Source organism: Pseudophryne corroboree, chromosome 10 (genome assembly GCF_028390025.1).
Source record: "Pseudophryne corroboree isolate aPseCor3 chromosome 10, aPseCor3.hap2, whole genome shotgun sequence".
Classification (NCBI taxonomy): Eukaryota; Metazoa; Chordata; class Amphibia; order Anura; family Myobatrachidae; genus Pseudophryne; species Pseudophryne corroboree.
The window spans coordinates 56933387-56954023 of record NC_086453.1 but is presented as its reverse complement, the minus strand read 5'-3'; the positions used below and the strand labels follow the sequence as shown (position 1 = coordinate 56954023).

General features: G+C 48.1%; 1 protein-coding gene and 1 long non-coding RNA gene across 4 annotated transcripts in view; one reads left to right on the top strand and one right to left on the bottom strand.

Annotated features, from left to right (window-relative positions):
- LOC134965985 (uncharacterized) overlaps window positions 1-284 on the bottom strand; it is a 49763-nt gene extending 49479 nt beyond the window's left edge. For both annotated transcript variants that reach the window (XR_010188561.1, XR_010188562.1), the window contains exon 1: window positions 198-284. This is a non-coding gene — a long non-coding RNA (uncharacterized LOC134965985). The remainder of the gene's footprint in view (window positions 1-197) is intronic.
- PNKP (polynucleotide kinase 3'-phosphatase) overlaps window positions 152-20637 on the top strand; it is a 97690-nt gene continuing 77204 nt past the window's right edge. The window contains exons 1-3 of one of the 2 annotated variants that reach the window (XM_063942432.1): window positions 152-419; window positions 8448-8585; window positions 13614-13660. In XM_063942432.1, the coding sequence (XP_063798502.1) occupies window positions 167-419; window positions 8448-8585; window positions 13614-13660 (438 nt within the window). In that variant the 5' untranslated portion in view covers window positions 152-166. Of the gene's footprint in view, window positions 420-995; window positions 1259-8447; window positions 8586-13613; window positions 13661-20637 lie in introns of those variants that run through there. The other variant, XM_063942433.1, reaches the window with a different exon arrangement.

Sequence of the window (20637 nt, the reverse complement as noted above, 5' to 3'; positions counted from 1 at the left end):
GACACTATGCAGCTGGGGGCACTCAGGGTAGATAGGGACACTGGGGTTACTGGATACACATAGGCAGCTGGGGGCACTCAGGTAGATGGGGTCACTATGCAGCTGGGGGCACTCAGGGTAGATAGGGACACTGGATACACATAGGCAGCTGGGGGCACTCAGGTAGATGGGGACACTATGCAGCTGGGGTCACTCACTGATTGACTTGCAGCAGAGCTGGGTGCACCACACACTATGGCAAGCTGCTGCAGCAGCAGCAGCCGCCGCCACATCCAGCCCTGGAGCGACTCCCATTAATCCTGTGAGACCGCCCAGCGACCGGCGTCACAACTCCGTGGGCGGAGGAGGAGATCCGGCCGCTTCCGTGTGCACAGTGTGTGCAGTAATCACCGGGAGCCCAGCAGCTCTGCTCGCAGCAGGTCAGTCACAGTGTGAGGGGATTTGCGGCGGTGACGCTACGGGTTACACAGCGGCGCTGATCGAGGTGCATGCTGGGAAGCATAGTTTCTACACAATTGCCGGGCTCTAGGCTGTGCTGCTATCCACTGTGCCCACTGCTGCAGGAGGACTAGCCCAGGCATATGCTTCTGGAGGAGGGTCAGCCCCAGGCACGGATAGAGATGGGGGCGGTCGCCCCCCCTAGCAAACTCCGTCCGACAGGCAGACAAACTGTCTGTGAAGTCCTGCTCCCTCCTCCCTCCTCCCTCCTCCCTTCCTCACTCAGCTGGCTGTCAGCTATTGTCAGTGGCGCCGAGCCGAGCTCCCAGACGCAGCATCTCACAGCAGGTGCCCTTCCTCCCCACTCACCCCTTTGGCCTGGACGGCAGTAAATCAACATATTTTGTTGATTGAGACTGCTTTCTTGTGGCATCTAAACAGTGCTGATAAGACGAGGTCAGGAAGTGGCTGTGTGCTGGGGGCGTGGCTACAGTTACATGACAGGCCTGTGGGCTAATAGAAACAGTATAGTGTTGGGAGGGTAGAACCTGTTCTGTGTACACTGTACACAGGAAGAGGAAGCATAATGGAACTGTGCGTTCCATTTCTTTCTGTCCTGTGTTCCACTTTACTTTGCTGCACAGAGTGAGAGCACACTGCATTCCTGCACCCAGAGACCAGCCAGAGGGACTATCCTGCCAGTCTGCCACAGGGACCATCCTGCCAGTCAGTCACAGGGACCATCCTGCCAGTCAGTCACAGGGACCATCCTGCCAGTCAGTCACAGGGACCAGCCTGTTGCAGAGGGGCCATACAACCGGTAAGAGATCTTATTGTTAAATTCCCTAGGCAGGGTATTACAGGTTTAGTCTCCCATATGTACAATACGATAAAGGGTGTCTGTAATACTGTAGGTGCCCTTATACAGTAGGTTTTAAAACATACCTTGTATTTCATAATGTTAAAAATGACATATCACGTCCTATATTAAAACTATAGAGACGAGCGTAAAAGTACAGAAAGTGTGTATAAAAATACTATACAAAAAAACCTGTGTCTGCTAATTTGTCCTCTATTTGGTTAGTTTCTCATAAATAACACCGTACACATTCTATGAAGTATCAACTTGGAATTGTCTTCACCATATAATTAACCACCTACAAGGTGGCCCCGCTGTAGTCTTACAAATAAGTATTAGTTACAACTGTCTTCAAGTTCCTGTATATTATTGGTCCTATAATATGCATCAAATAGTTTATATATCACTGGGAGAGATCCAGCGCTACTGCATATGTAGGTTGTTCATAAATAGGCCACTTCGGATACAGCAGATGTCACATCTCACAGCATACGTCTCATTAGGCTCATTCAAATGTACCCAAAATGGATGGGATAAGAAAATATGGGGGGGTCATTCCGACCTGATCGTAGCTGTGCTAAATTTAGCACAGCTACGATCATCCACACTGACATGCGGGGGGACGCCCAGCACAGGTTCTATCCCGCCCCGCATGTCAGTCCCAGCCCCGTCGTAGAAGTACAAAAGCATCGGCGATGTTTTTGTACTTCAGGAGTAGCTCCCGGCCAGCGCAGCTTTTGTGTGCTGGCCGGGAGCTACTCGTCGCTGCCCGGGTCGCAGCGGCTGTGTGTGACGTCACACAGCCGCTGCGGACCAGCCACACCTGCGTTGGACGGACCGCGCCTACAAAACGGTGACCAAACGCCGCCGTGCCGCCTCCTCCCGGCCAGCAAACACCTCTGCCTGTCAATCAGGAAGAGTCGATCGCTAGGCAATGACAGCCGTCGCCTGTCAGCCATGCGCCGGCGCACTGCGGCGCATGCGCACTTCTGACCTGATCGCTACGCTGCGATGAATGGCAGCATGCGATCAGGTCAAAATGACCCCCATAGTGAAGTACTGTTTAATAATTTTAAAATTTCACATGACAAAAACATAAACTCCACACAGATCACATGTATTTCCAGTCCCACCCCCCATAGCAAGACGACCCGCCAAATTACTTGGTTGGGAAAGGCAGCCTCTAAGGTCCAAAGCCGGATCCCACCTGGGAAGGACCCGTTTCCAATTCCCAGGTGGGATCCGGCATTGGAGATGTGTAAGGGGGGGTGGGTGTAGTATGTTTTGCCGGCGGTCGGGTTACCGGCGCCCAGCAACAGGCGCCGGGATCCCGACCGCCGGCATGCCGACAGCTGGGCGAGCGCAAATGAGCCCCTTGCTGGCTCGCTACGCTTGCCACGCTGCGGGCACGGTGGCGCGCGTCCAGGGGAGTTGCGAACCCCCAAGAGGGAGAATAGTTGTCGGTATGCCGGGTGTCGGGATTCCGGCGCCGGTATACTGAACAGCCGGCACACTGAATACCACCCGTAAGGGGTAATAATATGCCACTTGTTACCATTTGTATCAATAAATGTTGGTAGTATCCCAAAGATCTCTGATTGATACAATTATTCTAAGTAATTATAGTTATTATCACATTTATACTATTTATCATCTTAATATAAGGTGCTTATATAGAGTCAGTCAATCATCAAGGTTTATAATACTGTATTTCATAACAATGTCAACATATCATAAAACTTGATTGACTGACTCTATTTCAGCACCTCATATTAAGATGAGAAATAGATGAGAATAATTACTCCAGACATTTGTTTTAATTTAATATATTTTTTTGCTATACCCTAATATTAGGGGATTACAACCTTTTATACTTTAGGTATCACAACTGTACATGACGTGTCATAAATTATGATGAACATATCTTTGGAAGATGTAATATTGGGGAACTTTGATTTGATGTGTTGTAGAAGTGATTATTATACCAAACACCCACTAACAAATCCTAAACCTGCTTGGCTGGCAATATATCCCTACCAGCTATTAGGGTGTCATTTATAATCAAGGGATCTCTCCCACTGATATATAGACTGTTTGATACACATTATAGGACCAATATTATGTAGAAACTTGAAGACAGTGGTAACTACTACTTATTTGTGAGACAACAGCGGGGCCACCATGTACAGTAGGTGGTTAATTGGGAAGCAGTCACTTTCCCGGCATATAGGATCCCGGCGATCAGGATACAGACGCCGGAATCCCGACAGCCAAGGAAATGCCAGCAGACGGAATCCCGAATGGGGCCCCTAATTCCTACTCGGGGGGTTGTCCACACCACCCCCCAAGGGGGAATTTAATAGTGTGGCGAGCAAAGCTCACCACCAGGCCTGGAACGTGGTGAGTGCAGCGAGTCCGCAAGGGGACACGCTGCTGTCGTCACTGGGACTCTGGCGTCGGTTGTTTGTTGCTTTCATTGTTGTTATTTATAGCTATTTAGTGTTTTGCTTAAAATAAAGCAAATAAACTTAAAATATATTTATTTGTGTGATGGAGGAATTGGGACTGGATAGGGGAGGAGTCAAGACTGAAGAGGGGAGGAGTTGGGACTGGATAGGGGAGGGGTCAAAATTAAACAGTAAACCGCCCCCCCTAAAAGAAAAGTCTAGATCCGACCCTGGTCAGCCCTGGCATATCATGCTGCTGGCAAAACTTGCCAGGACCTGTACTTTCACCCCTCCTCTTCCTGTTGCCCATGGAGCCTCTCCTGTGTACAGGACCTCACATTAATTTATTATAGTATATGGCTGAGTTTAGTGCACTCCAGTGAGATCATATAATGCTGCCGCTGGCTGTGTATACTCCGCATAGTGTTGCACACCTTCACCTTTATTAGTCACTGTCACCTGCCTGCTACACATAATTCCCCGGTACAGAGACAGTGGGGTATATTTACTAAGGTCCCGATTTTGACCGAGATGCCGTTATTTCTTCAAAGTGTCATCTCGGTAATTTACTAAGCAAAAATCACGGCAGTGATGAGGGCATTCGTAATATTTTGGAAGTGCTAGGAAAAAATCACGAATCAATACACCATCGGTCAAATACGCCTGCAATTTGGTAGAAATCGTGAATTTACTAAAAAGTGCAAATCACAAACACTGCCGACAATAGCCAAACACTGCCGTGCAGAAATACAAATCGTAAAAAAGTGCTAAAAAAAACAGACCTGCTTTTTTATCCCGTGTTTGGATAGGCATGCAGGGATCCATGAGATCCGTGCATGTTTATCAGTGGGAAGGGGATGGGAAAGTGTTAATTTTTAAAAAAAAAATTGCGTGGGGTCCCCTCTCCTAAGGCAAACCAGCCTCGGGCTCTTTGAGCCGGCCCTGGTTGCAAAAATATGGGGGAAAAATTGACAGGGGTTCCCCCATATTTAAGCAACCAGCACCGGGCTCTGCGCCTGGTCCTGGTTCCAAAAATACGGGGGACAAAAGGCGTAGGGGTCCCCCGTATGTTTGAAACCAGCACCGGGCTCCACTAGCTGGACAGATAATGCCACAGCCGGGGGTCACTTTTATACAGCGGCCGTGGCATTAAATACCCAACTAGTCACCCCTGGCCGGGGTACCCTGGAGGAGTGGGAACCCCTTCAATCAAGGGGTGTCCCCCCCTCCAGACACCCAAGGGCCAGGGGTGAAGCCCGAGGCTGTCCCCCCCATCCAATGGGCTGCGGATGGTGGGCTGATAGCCTTTGTTGTAAGCTATGAATATTGTTTTTAGTAGCAGTACTACAAGTCCCAGCAAGCTGGTACTTGGAGAACCACAAGTACCAGCATGCGGTGGAAAACCGGGCCCGCTGGTACCTGTAGTACTACAGGTTGAGTATCCCATATCCAAATATTCCGAAATACGGACTTTTTTGAGTGAGAGTGAGATAGTGAAACCTTTGTTTTTTGATGGCTCAATGTATAGAAACTTTGTTTAATACACAAAATTATTAAAAATATTGTATTAAATGACCTTCAGGCTGTGTGTATAAGGTGTATATGAAACATAAATGAATTGTGTGAATGTAGACACACTTTATTTAATGCACAAAGTTATAAAAAATATTGGCTAAAATGACCTTCAGGCTGTGTGTATAAGGTGTATATGTAACATAAATGCATTCTGTGCTTAGATTTAGGTCCCATCACCATGATATCTCACTATGGTATGCACTTATTCCAAAATACGGAAAAATCCGATATCCAAAATACCTCTCGTCCCAAGCATTTTGGATAAGGGATACTCAACCTGTACTACTAAAAAAATACCCCAATAAAGACATAACACACACACCTTGAAAGTATAACTTTAATGCATACATACACACCACCATATACACATACTTACCTTATGTTCACACGAGGGTCGGTCCTCTTCTCCATGTAGAATCCATGGTGTACCTGTTGAAAAAATTCTACTCACCAAATCCAGTGTAGAGGGCTCCTCGGGTAATCCATTTGTAATCCACGTACTTGTAAAAATAAAAAAACGGACACCCGACCACGAACTGAAAGGGGCCCCATGTTTTCACATGGGACCCCTTTCCCCGAATGCCAGAAACCCCCTCTGACTTATGTCTAAGAGGGTTTCTTCAGCCAATCAGGGAGCGCCACGTTGTGGCACCCTCCTGATCGGCTGTGTGCTCCTGTACTGTCTGACAGGCGGCACACGGCAGTGTTACAATGTAGCGCCTATGCGCTCCATTGTAACCAATGGTGGGAACTTTGTGGTCAGCGGTGAGGTTACTTTCGGTCACCCGCTGACCACAAAGTTCCCACCACTGGTTACAATGGAGCGCATAGGCGCTACATTGTAACACTGCCGTGTGCCGCCTGTCAGGCAGTACAGGTGCCACAACGTGGCGCTCCCTGATTGGCTGATGGAACCCTCTTAGACTTAAGTCAGAGGGGGTTCCTGGCATTCGGGGAAAGAGGTCCCATGTGAAAACATGGGGCCCCTTTCAGTTCGTGGTCGGGTGTCCGTTTTTTTATTTTGACAAGTACGTGGATTACAAATGGATTACCCGAGGAGCCCTCTACACTGGATTTGGTGAGTAGAATTTTTTCAACAGGTACACCATGGATTCTACATGGAGAAGAGGACCGACCCTCGTGTGAACATAAGGTAAGTATGTGTATATGGTGGTGTGTATGTATGCATTAAAGTTAATCTTTCAAGGTGTGTGTGTTATGTCTTTATTGGGGTATTTTTTTAGTAGTAGTACTACAGGTACCAGCGGGCCCGGTTTTCCGCCGCATGCTGGTACTTGTGGTTCTCCAAGTACCAGCTTGCGGGGGAGGCTTGCTGGGACTTGTAGTACTGCTACTAAAAACAATATTCATAACTTACAACAAAGGCTATCAGCCCCCCATCCGCAGCCCATTGGATGGGGGGGACAGCCTCGGGCTTCACCCCTGGCCCTTGGGTGGCTGGAGGGGGGGACCCCTTGATTGAAGGGGTTCCCACTCCTCCAGGGTACCCCGGCCAGGGGTGACTAGTTGGGTATTTAATGCCACGGCCGCAGGGCGCTGTATAAAAGTGACCCCCGGCTGTGGCATTGTCTGTCCAGCTAGTGGAGCCCGGTGCTGGTTTCAAAAATACGGGGGACCCCTACGCTTTTTGTCCCCCTTATTTTTGGAACCAGGACCAGGCGCAGAGCCCGGTGCTGGTTGCTTAAATATGGGGGAACCCCTGTCCATTTTTTTCCCATATTTTTGCAACCAGGGCCGGCTCAAAGAGCCCGAGGCTGGTTTGGCTTAGGAGGGGGGACCCCACGCAATTTTTTTTTTAAGTTTAAACATTTTTTTTTTTTTTTTTTTACAAGGTGCACAATGAAGCCCAGCACGGATCTCTCAGATCCGGCCGAGATTCATTGTATTAAAGTCGGCAGTGTTTTACAAGTCACTCACGTAAAACACTGCCTAAAAAAACGAATGACATCGACATCGGAAAAACCGAAAATGCAGAATACGGCAGCTTAGTAAATTAGTCGTAATCAATTCAAAAAGTTGCATATTTACACTTTCGATGTCATTCGTGATTGAACTTTGACCTCAAACGGAAAATTACGAATGTTAGTAAATTTACCCCAGTGTTGTAAAAACGTCTCTCGGGCCTGGTTATCGCCTTATTCTAATGCCAAACCCAGAATGGTGCGAATGTGGTATAAGATGGTGGTGCCGTTGTACATATACGCAGTGTGCTGCACTTTTGCGCACACTTTCAGGTATGCGGGATGTCCGCTCATATTCATTGCAAGCAAGATCTCCGCTGAGAGGGCACACATCGCTCACACTCCGTCATTATTTTATGTGTTCCTAGTATTAATCAGATGAATGGCCACACTAGCACGCACAGTGTCGGCTATAAAATATCCCCTCACGGTGACACATTTATATATGTATAAATGCTACTATGATTTTATATTAGTTATGCTTAGGGATCCACGAGGTAGATGAATCGAAATATCCACTAAATACGCTCCCTTTTCTGATACTATGATAATTTAAAGTGCTCATCAGTAAGCGGAAAGTCAACAAAGCCCTTAGGGGGAGATATATCAAACTGTGGAGAGAGATAAAGTACCAACCAATCAGTTACTAATACCCCTTTTCCTCTGCCGCTAAAACCCTGCTTGCGTCTCAGTGGAAATTGCTCCCCCCAAAAATACGTGGGTCCATTGACCCAGAAATCCAGTTCAGATATACCGCTTTCAGCGGCAGTGTAAACAAGTAACCCAAGTCGGATCACATTTACAGCATGGGGAGAGCCAGATTTCCTGGCGCTTGTAGATGATGTCTGATTGCTTGTACTTTATCTCTCTCCAAGGTTTGATACATTTCCCCCTCCATAATGAACTTCTGAAATGAATGTTGCAGCAAAGTGATCTTTGATTTTATACAGTGTTTAATGCAATCTTGACGGCCTTTTAATTTTTGTGTTTAAATGATACAAATAGTTATTCAGCGTAGTCCTTATTGATTTACGTTGGCCCATCTATTACATTTACTCCATTGCTGAGTCTCTTGAGTTCCCGTTGTTCCAGGAGCTAGGAGGCTGCCGCACAAAAATGTATAATAAGGCTTGTCTCTATTTCCAGACTGTCCCAAGATGAAGTGCTACATGAAAAGTGTTGACGGCAAGCATAGTCCTATCGAGCTCCTAGATGGTGTTGGGGTCATCCTGGGAAGAGGACCCAAGACCTGTATAGTGGACAGAAAATGTTCCAAAGAGCAAGGCAAGTCTCCTGCACCCACAATCTGTTTCATCACATTCACAAAAGGGGCAACGTCAGAGATATGGGGCCAAATGTAGTAGAGTGAGAGTTTCAAAAAGTGAGAGATTTGGTGAGGTTTTTCAGTTGTTTTTTTTAAAGTGGCGATCATTTACACTGCAAAACCAGGTTGATCTTGCTGTGTAAATGATTGCCACTTTAAAAAAACAACAACAACAAAATGCAAAACCTTACCAAATCTCTCACTTTCTGAAACTCTCACTCTATTACATTTGGCCTATGATGTACAGGTGTTTTTCCAATTTATGTATTAAAGTTAAGAAAGGAGGCACAGTTGATTTTGTATTATGCGATACCCCTGTTTGTTAGCTTCCGTCATACATATATGGGCGCCCACATTCAGCTTTTAGGGTATAGCTGAAAAAAATTATTATTTGTATAGGACCAGCTGATAATGCGCAGGGTTGGAAGCAACTAAGGTGGGAATTCATTTAGCCATGGAATTTTTAGCTGCCCTTTAACTCCCAGGTTGAGAGCCTGGAGCAATTCAATCACTGGCTGCGATAAGCCCTGAGGATGCACCTAACGCAGATTTCTCTTCGAACCTCCGGGGGCTGCGAACGGAAACCTGCATTATGTGCACCCTCATGGCTTACTATCATCGATTTACGGCGCATGGTAATTGCATAGCTCCTGGGCACGTAATCCGGAGTCGCCTTACTGCACGTTAGCCATGCGGCTTTACATGGCATATATTTGAATTGATGGGGCCACTCCCAGGAGCTAAAAGCTCACTTAATAGGCCCTACACATACGGCGATGTGCTGCCAAGGTGCCTGACGGGCGACCCGGCGCGCGGGGTGGGGGGGGTACGGTGGTGTGTTAAGTTTCTTCACTCCCCCCGTCACCCGGTTCCATAGCACTGCATGCTAATATGGACGATATTGTCCATATTGGCCTGCATGCATAAGCGACCCGGCGCCAACGATGAATGAGCACGGGGCCGCACATCGTTCATCGTTGGTGCCTACATACTGAATGATATGAACAAGTTCTCGTTCATTAATGAACAAGAACATTCATACCGTTTAGTGGTATCGGCAAGTGTGTAGGGCCCTTAAGTCGCACAGTTAATTGAATTTGCGCTAAGTGTTATATTTGTGAAGTGGTGGCTTTACTAAGCTTCTCAGCAGGTTTGACCTCAAATTTTAAAGTGCCACCAATAAGAAGCACAAAATATTCAGGGCTTTGTACTCCATTGTAGTACTGTTATAAATGTTGAAGTCATACCCGCAGAGAAGCAAGCTGTCATTACATAAACCCCTAAATCTGAGTTTTAGACCAACCAAAACGCTGTTAATGCCAGCTCCATTTACAGTATGTCCTAGATCACAGGTTCTCAAACTCGGTCCTCAGGACCCCACACAGTGCATGTCTTCCAGGTCTCCTCACAGAATCACAAGTTAAATAATTAGCTCCACCTGTGGACCTTTTAAAATGTGTCAGTGAGTAATTAATACACCTGTGCACCTGCTGGGTTACCTGCAAAACATGCACTGTGTGGGGTCCTGAGGACCGAGTTTCAGAACCTGTGTCCTAGATTAATCATTGGCAGAGTGCCATAGTGCACTGTCTCTGTTACATATGTCACTACGACTCGTCTGACCTTCTTGGGCATGATCCTGGATACAGACCAGAAAAGAGTTTATCTTCCGATTAAAAAAAAAAAAAAGCTCAGGAACTCATGACTCTGGTCAAGAACCTATTGAAGCCAAAACAGGTGTCAGTGCATCACTGTACTCGGGTCCTGGGAAAGATGGTGGCATCATACGAAGCCATTCCCTTTCGCAGGTTCCATGCGAGGACTTTCCAATGGGACCTACTGGACAAGTGGTCCGGGTCACATCTACAAATTCATCAGTTGATTACCCTGTCCCTCAGAGCCAGGGTATCTCTCCTGTGGTGGCTGCAGAGTGCTCACCTTCTAGAAGGCCGCAGGTTCGGCATTCAGGACTGGATCCTGGTGACCACGGACGCGAGCCTCCGAGGTTGGGGAGCAGTCACACAGGGAATAAACTTCCAAGGTCTTTGGTCAAGTCAAGAGACTTGTCTTCACATCAACATCCTGGAACTGAGGGCCATATACAACGCCCTACGTCAAGCGGAGTCCTTACTTCGCGACCAACCAGTTCTGATCCAGTCGGACAACATCACCGCAGTGGCTCATGTAAACCGCCAAGGCGGCACAAGGAGCAGAGTGGCAATGGCGGAAGCCGCCAGGATTCTTCGCTGGGCGGAAAATCATGTAAGCGCACTGTCAGCAGTGTTCATTCCGGGAGTGGACAATTGGGAAGCAGACTTCCTCAGCAGACACGACCTGCATCCAGGAGAGTGGGGACTTCATCAGGAAGTCTTCGCACAGATTGCAAGTCAGTGGGGACTGCCCCAGATAGACATGATGGCATCCTGCCTCAACAAAAAGCTACAGAGGTATTGCGCCAGATCAAAAGACCCTCAGGCGGTAGCTGTAGACGCCCTAGTGACACCGTGGGTGTTCCAGTCGGTCTATGTGGTTCCTCCTCTTCCTCTCATACCCAGGGTGTTGACAATAATAAGAAAAAGAGGAGTGAGAACAATTCTCATTGTTCCAGATTGGCCACGAAGGACCTGGTATCCGGATCTGCTAGAAATGCTCACAGAAGATCCGTGGCCTCTTCCTCTGCGACAGGACCTGTTGCAACAGGGCCCCTGTCTGTTCCAAGACTTACCGCGGCTGCATTTGACGGCATGGCGGTTGAACGCCGGATCCTAGCGGAAAAAGGCATTCCGGATGAGGTCATTCCTACGCTGATAAAGGCTAGGAAGGACGTGACAGCTAAACATTATCACCGTATATGGCGATAATATGTTTCTTGGTTTGAGGCCAGGAATGCTCCTATGGAAGAATTCCATCTGGGCCGTTTCCTTCACTTCCTACAGACTGGAGTGAATTTGGGCCTAAAATTAGGCTCCATTAAGGTTCAGATTTCGGCATTATCCATTTTCTTTCAAAAAGAATTGGCTTCTCTCCCAGAAGTACAGACTTTCGTGAAGGGAGTACTGCATATTCAGCCTCCTTTTATACCTCCGGTGGCGCCTTGGGACCTTAATGTGGTGTTAAGTTTCCATAAGTCGCACTGGTTTGAACCGCTTCAAACGGTGGAGTTAAAATATCGCACTTGGAAGGTGGTCATGTTATTAGCCTTGGCTTCGGCTAGGCGAGTGTCGGAATTGGCGGCTTTGTCTCATAAAAGCCCCTATCTGGTTTTCCATATGGATAGAACGGAATTGCGGACCCTTCCTCAATTCTTGCCTAAGGTGGTGTCATCTTTTCATATGAACCAACCTATTGTGGTGCCTGTGGCTACGCGAGACTTGGATGATTCCGAGTCCCTTGATGTAGTTAGGGCTTTGAAAATTTACGTGGCCAGAACGGCTAGAGTCCGAAAAACAGAAGCACTGTTTGTCCTATATGCGGCCAACAAGGTTGGCGCCCCTGCTTCAAAGCAGACTATTGCTCGCTGGATCTGTAACACGATTCAGCAGGCGCATTCTACGGCTGGATTGACGTTACCAAAATCTGTTAAGGCCCATTCCACTAGGAAGGTGGGCTCGTCTTGGGCGGCTGCCCGAGGAGTCTCGGCACTGCAAATATGCCGAGCTGCTACTTGGTCGGGTTCAAACACCTTTGCAAAGTTCTATAAGTTTGATACCCTGGCTGAGGAGGACCTCCTGTTTGCTCAATCGGTGCTGCAGAGTCATCCGCACTCTCCCGCCCGTTTGGGAGCTTTGGTATAATCCCCATGGTCCTTACGGAGTCCCCAGCATCCTCTAGGACGTAAGAGAAAATAAGATTTTAAACCTACCGGTAAATCTTTTTCTCGTAGTCCGTAGAGGATGCTGGGCGCCCGTCCCAAGTGCGGACTACTTCTGCAAGACTTGTATATAGTTTTGCTTACATAAGGGTTATGTTATAGTTTTCATCGGTCTTGGACTGATGCTTTGTTGGTTTCATACTGTTAACTGGTTAGTATATCACAAGTTATACGGTGTGTGATTGGTGTGGCTGGTATGAATCTTGCCCTTGGATTAACAAAAATCCTTTCCTCGTACTGTCCATCTCCTCTGGGCACAGTTTATCTAACTGAGGTCTGGAGGAGGGGCATAGTGGGAGGAGCCAGTGCACACCCATACCTAAAGTCTTTCTTAAAGTGCCCATGTCTCCTGCGGAGCCCGTCTATCCCCATGGTCCTTACGGAGTCCCCAGCATCCTCTACGGACTACGAGAAAAAGATTTACCGGTAGGTTTAAAATCTTATTTTTATGTGTTTGAATATTATTATTTCTTCTTCATAGATGCCCCACCACCATAGTGTAGTGACAGTATAATAATGTAATAAAACACATACACTACATGTAATTATAAATGTGAAAATCATAGTTACCATATAAAATTAATTTGACTACAAACATTTTTTTTTTCTTTCTCCTTGGCTAGGCAGTGTATGCAGAGGGATACCCTAAACATGCAAAAACATGGCCACTGTGCGTGCTTTTGCATGTGTGCGGGTGGGGTAGGCCTCGGCAGGCGGGGCAGACTTGCCCTGTGCTGGGCTTCCCCCCCTTCAATATTAGTGTAATGGATTGTAGATGTGCGATTTTTACTGAATACTGAATTAGGCCAAAACAACCATAGGTTTCTGGGCCTTTATCACTTTATTGATTAATAGGCCCCTAAGTTTCTTTTAGGTGAGATCGGTCACAGCTGTGCACCGGATAATGTACAATGGCTTTACATATTAGATCCTGGTCAATTGCACATATTTAATCGAGCTTTCTTATAATGTTGTTCACTTTAGACATTGGTGAAAATAAAGCATTAGGTATGTGACTCTCCCAGTGTGATTTTACTGTGGCCTGAATCATTTATATTGTTAGGAAAATACTTATTGTTATACTTGGAATAAAATGGAATGCCCTTCTATTTAACAGTGGAGGTTGCGGCAGATTTTGAGAGGAGAGCTGTGCGCATCACACAGGTATGGCAAGTCTTATGTCTGCAATGCATAGTAAAAGTCATTTCAGATCCCTGTCTTGGGACACCTCAGTAGTGCAGAATTTCCTAGTAGCAGTCAGTACCACAGATGTACTAGTGTGGGGATTGCCATGTAGGCTGTGGTAAAGGGGAGCGTTCTTAAATCAGTATTTCTCTACTCCAGCCCTCAGAGAACCCTAACAGTGCATGTTTTCCAGGTCTCCCCACAGAATCAGCTGTCAGATCTTGGAGAACACCTGCACCGTGCTGTAGCACCCTGTCCTGCCAACACCATCCCCAGCACACTTGACTTCTTCACATCACACAGCAAGTGCTGGAGAAGCCGACTGCAGTCTTTCCTAACGCGTCGAGGTGTATGGTGATAACGGTATGCCACGGAAACCGGTTTGGTGCACTGCCTGCGGTGGACATGCTTGGCCGGCCAGATCGCCGCTCATCTTGAACGTCTTTCCTGTCGTTATCAAAGGCAGTGCACCAAACCCAAACCTGTTTCCGTGACATGACGTTCTCATCGTACACCTTGACCACTTGGAGATGAATGTCAGCAGCTGATGTGCCCATTAGACGCAGAAATCTGATCACACTACTCACCGCAGTGTGTGACCATGTTTCCGCCAGCTCCGCCATCTTTCACCTAATATTGGGACAGTATGACTGATATGAGGCGCAGTCTAATGGCCGTGAGGGGAAGCAGCAGTCTACCTGCTCTGGCCTGGTGGGAAATTAGAATGTAATAGAGAACATTACACACGTGAGAGGGCTTGTTACTTTATTAATTGAACCATGATCGTAGAACAGTGTACCGGGCTGCCTTTGGGGTAACACCTGCACCGCCATCTTGGCCTAGGGGGTAATTCAGACTTGATCATAGATGTGATAAATTTAGCACATCTACGATCACTTTCACAGACATGCGGGGGGACGCCCAGCACAGGGCTAGTCTGCCCCTCATGTCTGGCTCTGCCCCCACTGCACAGGTACAAAAGCATCACACAGCTCCTGCACATCACTCTCCGGGTCGCAGCGGCTGTGTATGACGTCATGCAGCCGCCGCGGCCTGCCCCCCGCACGCCTGCGTTGCCCAGACCGCGCCCCCCTGAAACGGCGGCCCAACGCCGCCAGCCCGCCTCCTCCCGCCCAGCGAACGCCTCTGCCTGTCAATCAAGCAGAGGCGATCGCTGGGCAGAGATGCCGATCGCATCTCTGGCATGCGCTGGTGTACTGTGGCGCCTGCGCAGTTCAGACCTGATCGCGCGCTGAGCGAAAACGCACAGCAGCGATCAGGTATGAATTAGCCCCCATGTGTCCTGGGCAGAGTCTCTTGTCACACACCACTTGTTACAGCAATGCACTCTCGCAAATAATTGCATTCTTCCTAATCGTTATAACCGTAGAGGTCTCATGTAGAGTATATACATTCTCCCTGATAGAGGTGACTGTAAAGCATGGTTTAAAGTCCTCAAGTTTATTGGTCTTACTAGGAACTGTATAAACTGCACCATTTACATTTCAATGCCTCCGGCTTGTTAACCTTTGGCTGCATAGAATATCAGAAGTAAGAAAAGAGGAAGTCAGTTAAAAGAATTTGTAATGTTGGTTAGAGTTGCATAAAACTGCCTGAATACACCCAGTGATGTTGCTATACTCTCTCTCTCTCTCTCTCTCTCTCTCTATCTATCTCTCTATCTCTCTATCTATCTATCTATCTATATATATATATACTGTGCAATGAGATCCGGCACTCCTCGTCCCTGCTGGGTACCTGCTCCGGTGCACCTGATAACAGTCTCCGAGTGCCGCCTTCCATTGCACATATATATATATATATATATATATATGTCTCTAACGTCCTATTGGATGCTGGGGACTCCGTAAGGACCATGGGGAATAGACGGGCTCCGCAGGAGACTGGGCACTCTAAGAAAGATTTAGTACTACTGGTGTGTACTGGCTCCTCCCTCTATGCCCCTCCTCCAGACCTCAGTTAGAATCTGTGCCCGGCCAGAGCTGGGTGCTTTTAGTGGGCTCTCCTGAGCTTGCTAATAAGAAAGTATTTTAGTTAGGTTTTTTATTTTCAGAGAGCTTCTGCTGGCAACAGACTCTCTGCTACGAGGGACTGAGGGGAGAGAAGCAAACCTACTAACTGCGGCTAGGTTGCGCTTCTTAGGCTACTGGACACCAGTAGCTCCAGAGGGTTCGAACACAGGATCTTAACCTTGGTCGTCCGTTCCCGGTGCCGCGCCGCCGTCCCCCTCGCAGAGCCAGAAGACAGAAGCCGGCAGAAGCAAGAAGACATCGAAATCGGCGGCAGAAGACTCCTGTCTTCACATGAGGTAGCACACAGCACTGCAGCTGTGCGCCATTGCTCCCACACTAACCCACACACTCCGGTCACTGTAGGGTGCAGGGCGCAGGGGGGGGCGCCCTGGGCAGCAATTAAGTACCTCCTGGCAAAAGCAGCATATATACAGTTGGGCACTGTTATATGCATGAGCCCCTGCCATTATTTTTACACAAAATCGCGGGAGAAGCCCGCCGCTGAGGGGGCGGGGCCTTCTTCCTCAGCACTCACCAGCGCCATTTTCTCTCCACAGCTCCGCTGAGAGGAAGCTCCCCAGGCTCTCCCCTGCACGATAGAGAGGGTGTAAAAGAGAGGGGGGGCACATAAATTTGGCGTAAAAACAATATATACAGCAGCTACTGGGTTAACACTAAGTTACTGTGTGATTCCTGGGTCATATAGCGCTGGGGTGTGTGCTGGCATACTCTCTCTCTGTCTCTCCAAAGGGCCTTGTGGGGGAACTGTCTTCAAATAGAGCATCCCCTGTGTGTGTGGTGGGTCGTTACGTGTGTGTCGACATGTCTGAGGTAAAAGGCTCCCCTAAGGAGGAGATAGAGCAAATATGTGTGTGAGAGGGTGTCTCCGTCGACAACGCCGACACCTGTTTGGATATGTGTAAGTGCCGAGGTGAATTTATTGCACAAATGATTAGAGAACAGACAGGAAATCTACCCATGTCTGTCCCTGTGTCACAGAGACCTTCAGAGTCTCACAATGCTCACTATCCAAAATAATAAACACTGATATCGACAGGGAGTTTGACTCCAGTGTCGACTACGATAATGCAAAGTTACAGCCAAGATGGCTGAAAGGTATTCAATATATGATTATTGTAATAAAAGAGGATTTGCATATCACTGATGACTCATTTGTCCCTGACACAAGGGTACACATGTTAAGGGGAAGAAAGCTGAGGTAAATTTCCCTCCTCTCATGAGGAAAAAGAGCGGGAATCTCCAGACAAGAGACTGCAGCTTCCCACAAAAAATTCTCAGGCAGTATCCTTTCACCACTAGGGCCAGGATGTGTTGGGAATCTTCCCCTAGGGTGTCCTGTTTGCACAGGAGGTAGCACTAGCTATTCTCAGGGATCCTGCAGATAGCGAGCACATTCTAGTATACTACTCAGACCGGCGATTGTGTCGGCATGGGTTTATAGCGCTGTGGCAGCGTGGACAGGTACCATATCAGTAGAGATTGAGACCCTAGTATGCATATACATATATATTTCTCTATCGTCCTAGTGGATGCTGGGGTTCCTGAAAGGACCATGGGGAATAGCGGCTCCGCAGGAGACAGGGCACAAAAGTAAAGCTTTTACAGGTCAGGTGGTGTGTACTGGCTCCTCCCCCTATGACCCTCCTCCAGACTCCAGTTAGATTTTTGTGCCCGGCCGAGAAGGGTGCAATTCTAGGTGGCTCTCATAAAGAGCTGCTTAGAGAGTTTAGCTTAGGTTTTTTATTTTACAGTGATTCCTGCTGGCAACAGGATCACTGCAACGAGGGACAGAGGGGAGAAGAAGTGAACTCACCTGCGTGCAGGATGGATTGGCTTCTTGGCTACTGGACATGAAGCTCCAGAGGGACGATCACAGGTACAGCCTGGATGGTCACCGGAGCCACGCCGCCGGCCCCCTCACAGATGCTGAAGCAAGAAGAGGTCCAGAATCGGCGGCTGAAGACTCCTGCAGTCTTCTTAAGGTAGCGCACAGCACTGCAGCTGTGCGCCATTTTCCTCTCAGCACACTTCACACGGCAGTCACTGAGGGTGCAGGGCGCTGGGGGGGGGGCGCCCTGGGAGGCAAATGAAGACCTTTAAAAAGGCTAAAAATACCTCACATATAGCCCCAGAGGCTATATGGAGATATTTACCCCTGCCAAAATGTACTAAATAGCGGGAGACGAGCCCGCCGAAAAAGGGGCGGGGCCTATCTCCTCAGCACACGGCGCCATTTTCTGTCACAGCTCCGCTGGTCAGGAAGGCTCCCAGGTCTCTCCCCTGCACTGCACTACAGAAACAGGGTATAACAGAGAGGGGGGGCAAAATAAATGGCAATATATTAATATAAAAGCAGCTATAAGGGAGCACTTAATCATAAGGCTATCCCTGTCATATATAGCGCTTTTTGGTGTGTGCTGGCAGACTCTCCCTCTGTCTCCCCAAAGGGCTAGTGGGTCCTGTCTTCGTATAGAGCATTCCCTGTGTGTCTGCTGTGTGTCGGTACGTGTGTGTCGACATGTATGAGGACGTTATTGGTGTGGAGGCGGAGCAATTGCCAAATATGAGGATGTCACCTCCTAGGGGGTCGACACCAGAATGGATGCCTTTATTTGTGGAATTACGGGATAGCGTCAACTCGCTTAAGCAATCGTTTGCCGACATGAGGCGGCCGGACACTCAATTAGTGCCTGTCCAGGCGCCTCAAACACCGTCAGGGGCTGTAAAACGCCCCTTGCCTCAGTCGGTCGACACAGACCCAGACACAGGCACTGATTCCGGTGGTGAAGGTGACGAATCAACCGTATTTTCCAGTAGGGCCACACGTTATATGATTTTGGCAATAAAGGAGATGTTACATTTAGCTGATACTACAGGTACCACTAAACAGGGTATTGTGTGGGATGTGAAAAAACTACCAGTAGTTTTTACCGAATCAGAAGAATTAAATGACGTGTGTGATGAAGCGTGGGGTGCCCCGATAAAAAACTGCTAATTTCAAAGAAGTTATTGGCTTTATACCCTTTCCCGCCAGAGGTTAGGGAGCGCTGGGAAACACCTCCTAGGGTGGACAAAGCGCTAACACGCTTATCAAAACAAGTGGCGTTACCCTCTCCTGAGACGGCCGCACTTAAAGATCCATCAGATAGGAGGATGGAAAATATCCAAAAAGGTATATACACACATGCAGGTGTTATACTACGACCAGCTATTGCGACTGCCTGGATGTGCAGTGCTGGGGTAGTTTGGTCAGAGTCCCTGATCGAAAATATTGATACCCTGGACAGGGACAATATTTTACTGTCGTTAGAACAAATAAAGGATGCATTTCTTTATATGCGTGATGCACAGAGAGATATCTGCACACTGGCATCACGGGTAAGTGCTATGTCCATTTCGGCCAGAAGAGCTTTATGGACACGACAGTGGACAGGCGATGCGTAGAGGAGTTATTTGGGGTCGGTCTATCGGATTTGGTGGCCACGGCTACGGCCGGGAAATCCACCTTTCTACCTCAAGTCACTCCCCAACAGAAAAAGGCACCGACCTTTCAACCGCAGCCCTTTCGTTCCTTTAAAAATAAGAGAGCAAAGGGCTATTCATATCTGCCACGAGGCAGAGGACGAGGGAAGAGACAGCAACAGGCAGCTCCTTCCCAGGAACAGAAGCCCTCCCCGGCTTCTACAAAAGCCTCAGCATGACGCTGGGGCTTCGCAAGCGGACTCGGGGGTGGTAGGCAGTCGTCTCAAGAATTACAGCGCGCAGTGGGCTCACTCGCAGGTAAATCCCTGGATCCTGCAGATAATATCTCAGGGGTACAGGTTGAAATTAGAGACAGAGCCACCTCGCCGTTTCCTGAAGTCTGCTTTACCAACGTCCCCCTCAGAAAGGGAGACGGTTTTGGAAGCCATTCACAAGCTGTATTCTCAGCAGGTGATAGTCAAGGTACCTCTTCTACAACAAGGGAAGGGGTATTATTCCACTCTTTGTGTGGTACCGAAGCCGGATGGCTCGGTAAGGCCTATTCTAAATCTGAAGTCCTTGAACCTGTACATAAAGAAGTTCAAGTTCAAGATGGAGTCACTCAGAGCAGTGATAGCGAACCTGGAAGAAGGGGACTTTATGGTATCCTTGGACATCAAGGATGCGTATCTCCACGTTCCAATTACCCCTCACACCAGGGGTACCTCAGGTTCGTTGTACAAAACTGTCACTATCAGTTTCAGACGCTGCCGTTTGGTTTGTCCACGGCACCTCGGGTCTTTACAAAGGTAATGGCCGAGATAATATTTCTTCTTCGAAGAAAAGGCGTATTAATTATCCCATACTTGGACGATCTCCTAATAAGGGCAAAGTCCAGAGAACAGCTAGAGATGGGTTTAGCACTATCTCAAGAGGTGCTAAAGCAGCACGGATGGATTCTGAATATTCCAAAATCCCAATTAATGCCAACAACTCGTCTGCTGTTCCTGGGGATGATTCTGGACACAGTTCAGAAAAAGGTTTTTCTTCCCGAAGAAAAAGCCAAGGAGTTATCTGACCGGGTCAGGAACCTCCTAAAACCAGGAAAGGTGTCTGTACATCAATGCACAAGAGTCCTGGGAAAAAATGGTAGCTTCTTACGAAGCAATCCCTTTCGGCAGATTCCATGCAAAGGGATCTGTTGGACAAATGGTCAGGGTCGCATCTTCAGATGCACCTGCGGATAACCCTGTCGCCGAGGACAAGGGTATCCCTTCTGTGGTGGTTGCAGGAGGCTCATCTATTGGAGGGCCGCAGATTCGGCATGCAGGATCGGATCCTGGTGACCACGGATGCCAGCCTGAGAGGCTGGGGAACAGTCACACAGGGAAGAAATTTCCAGGGAGTGTGGTCGAGCTTGAAAAAGTCTCTTCACATAAG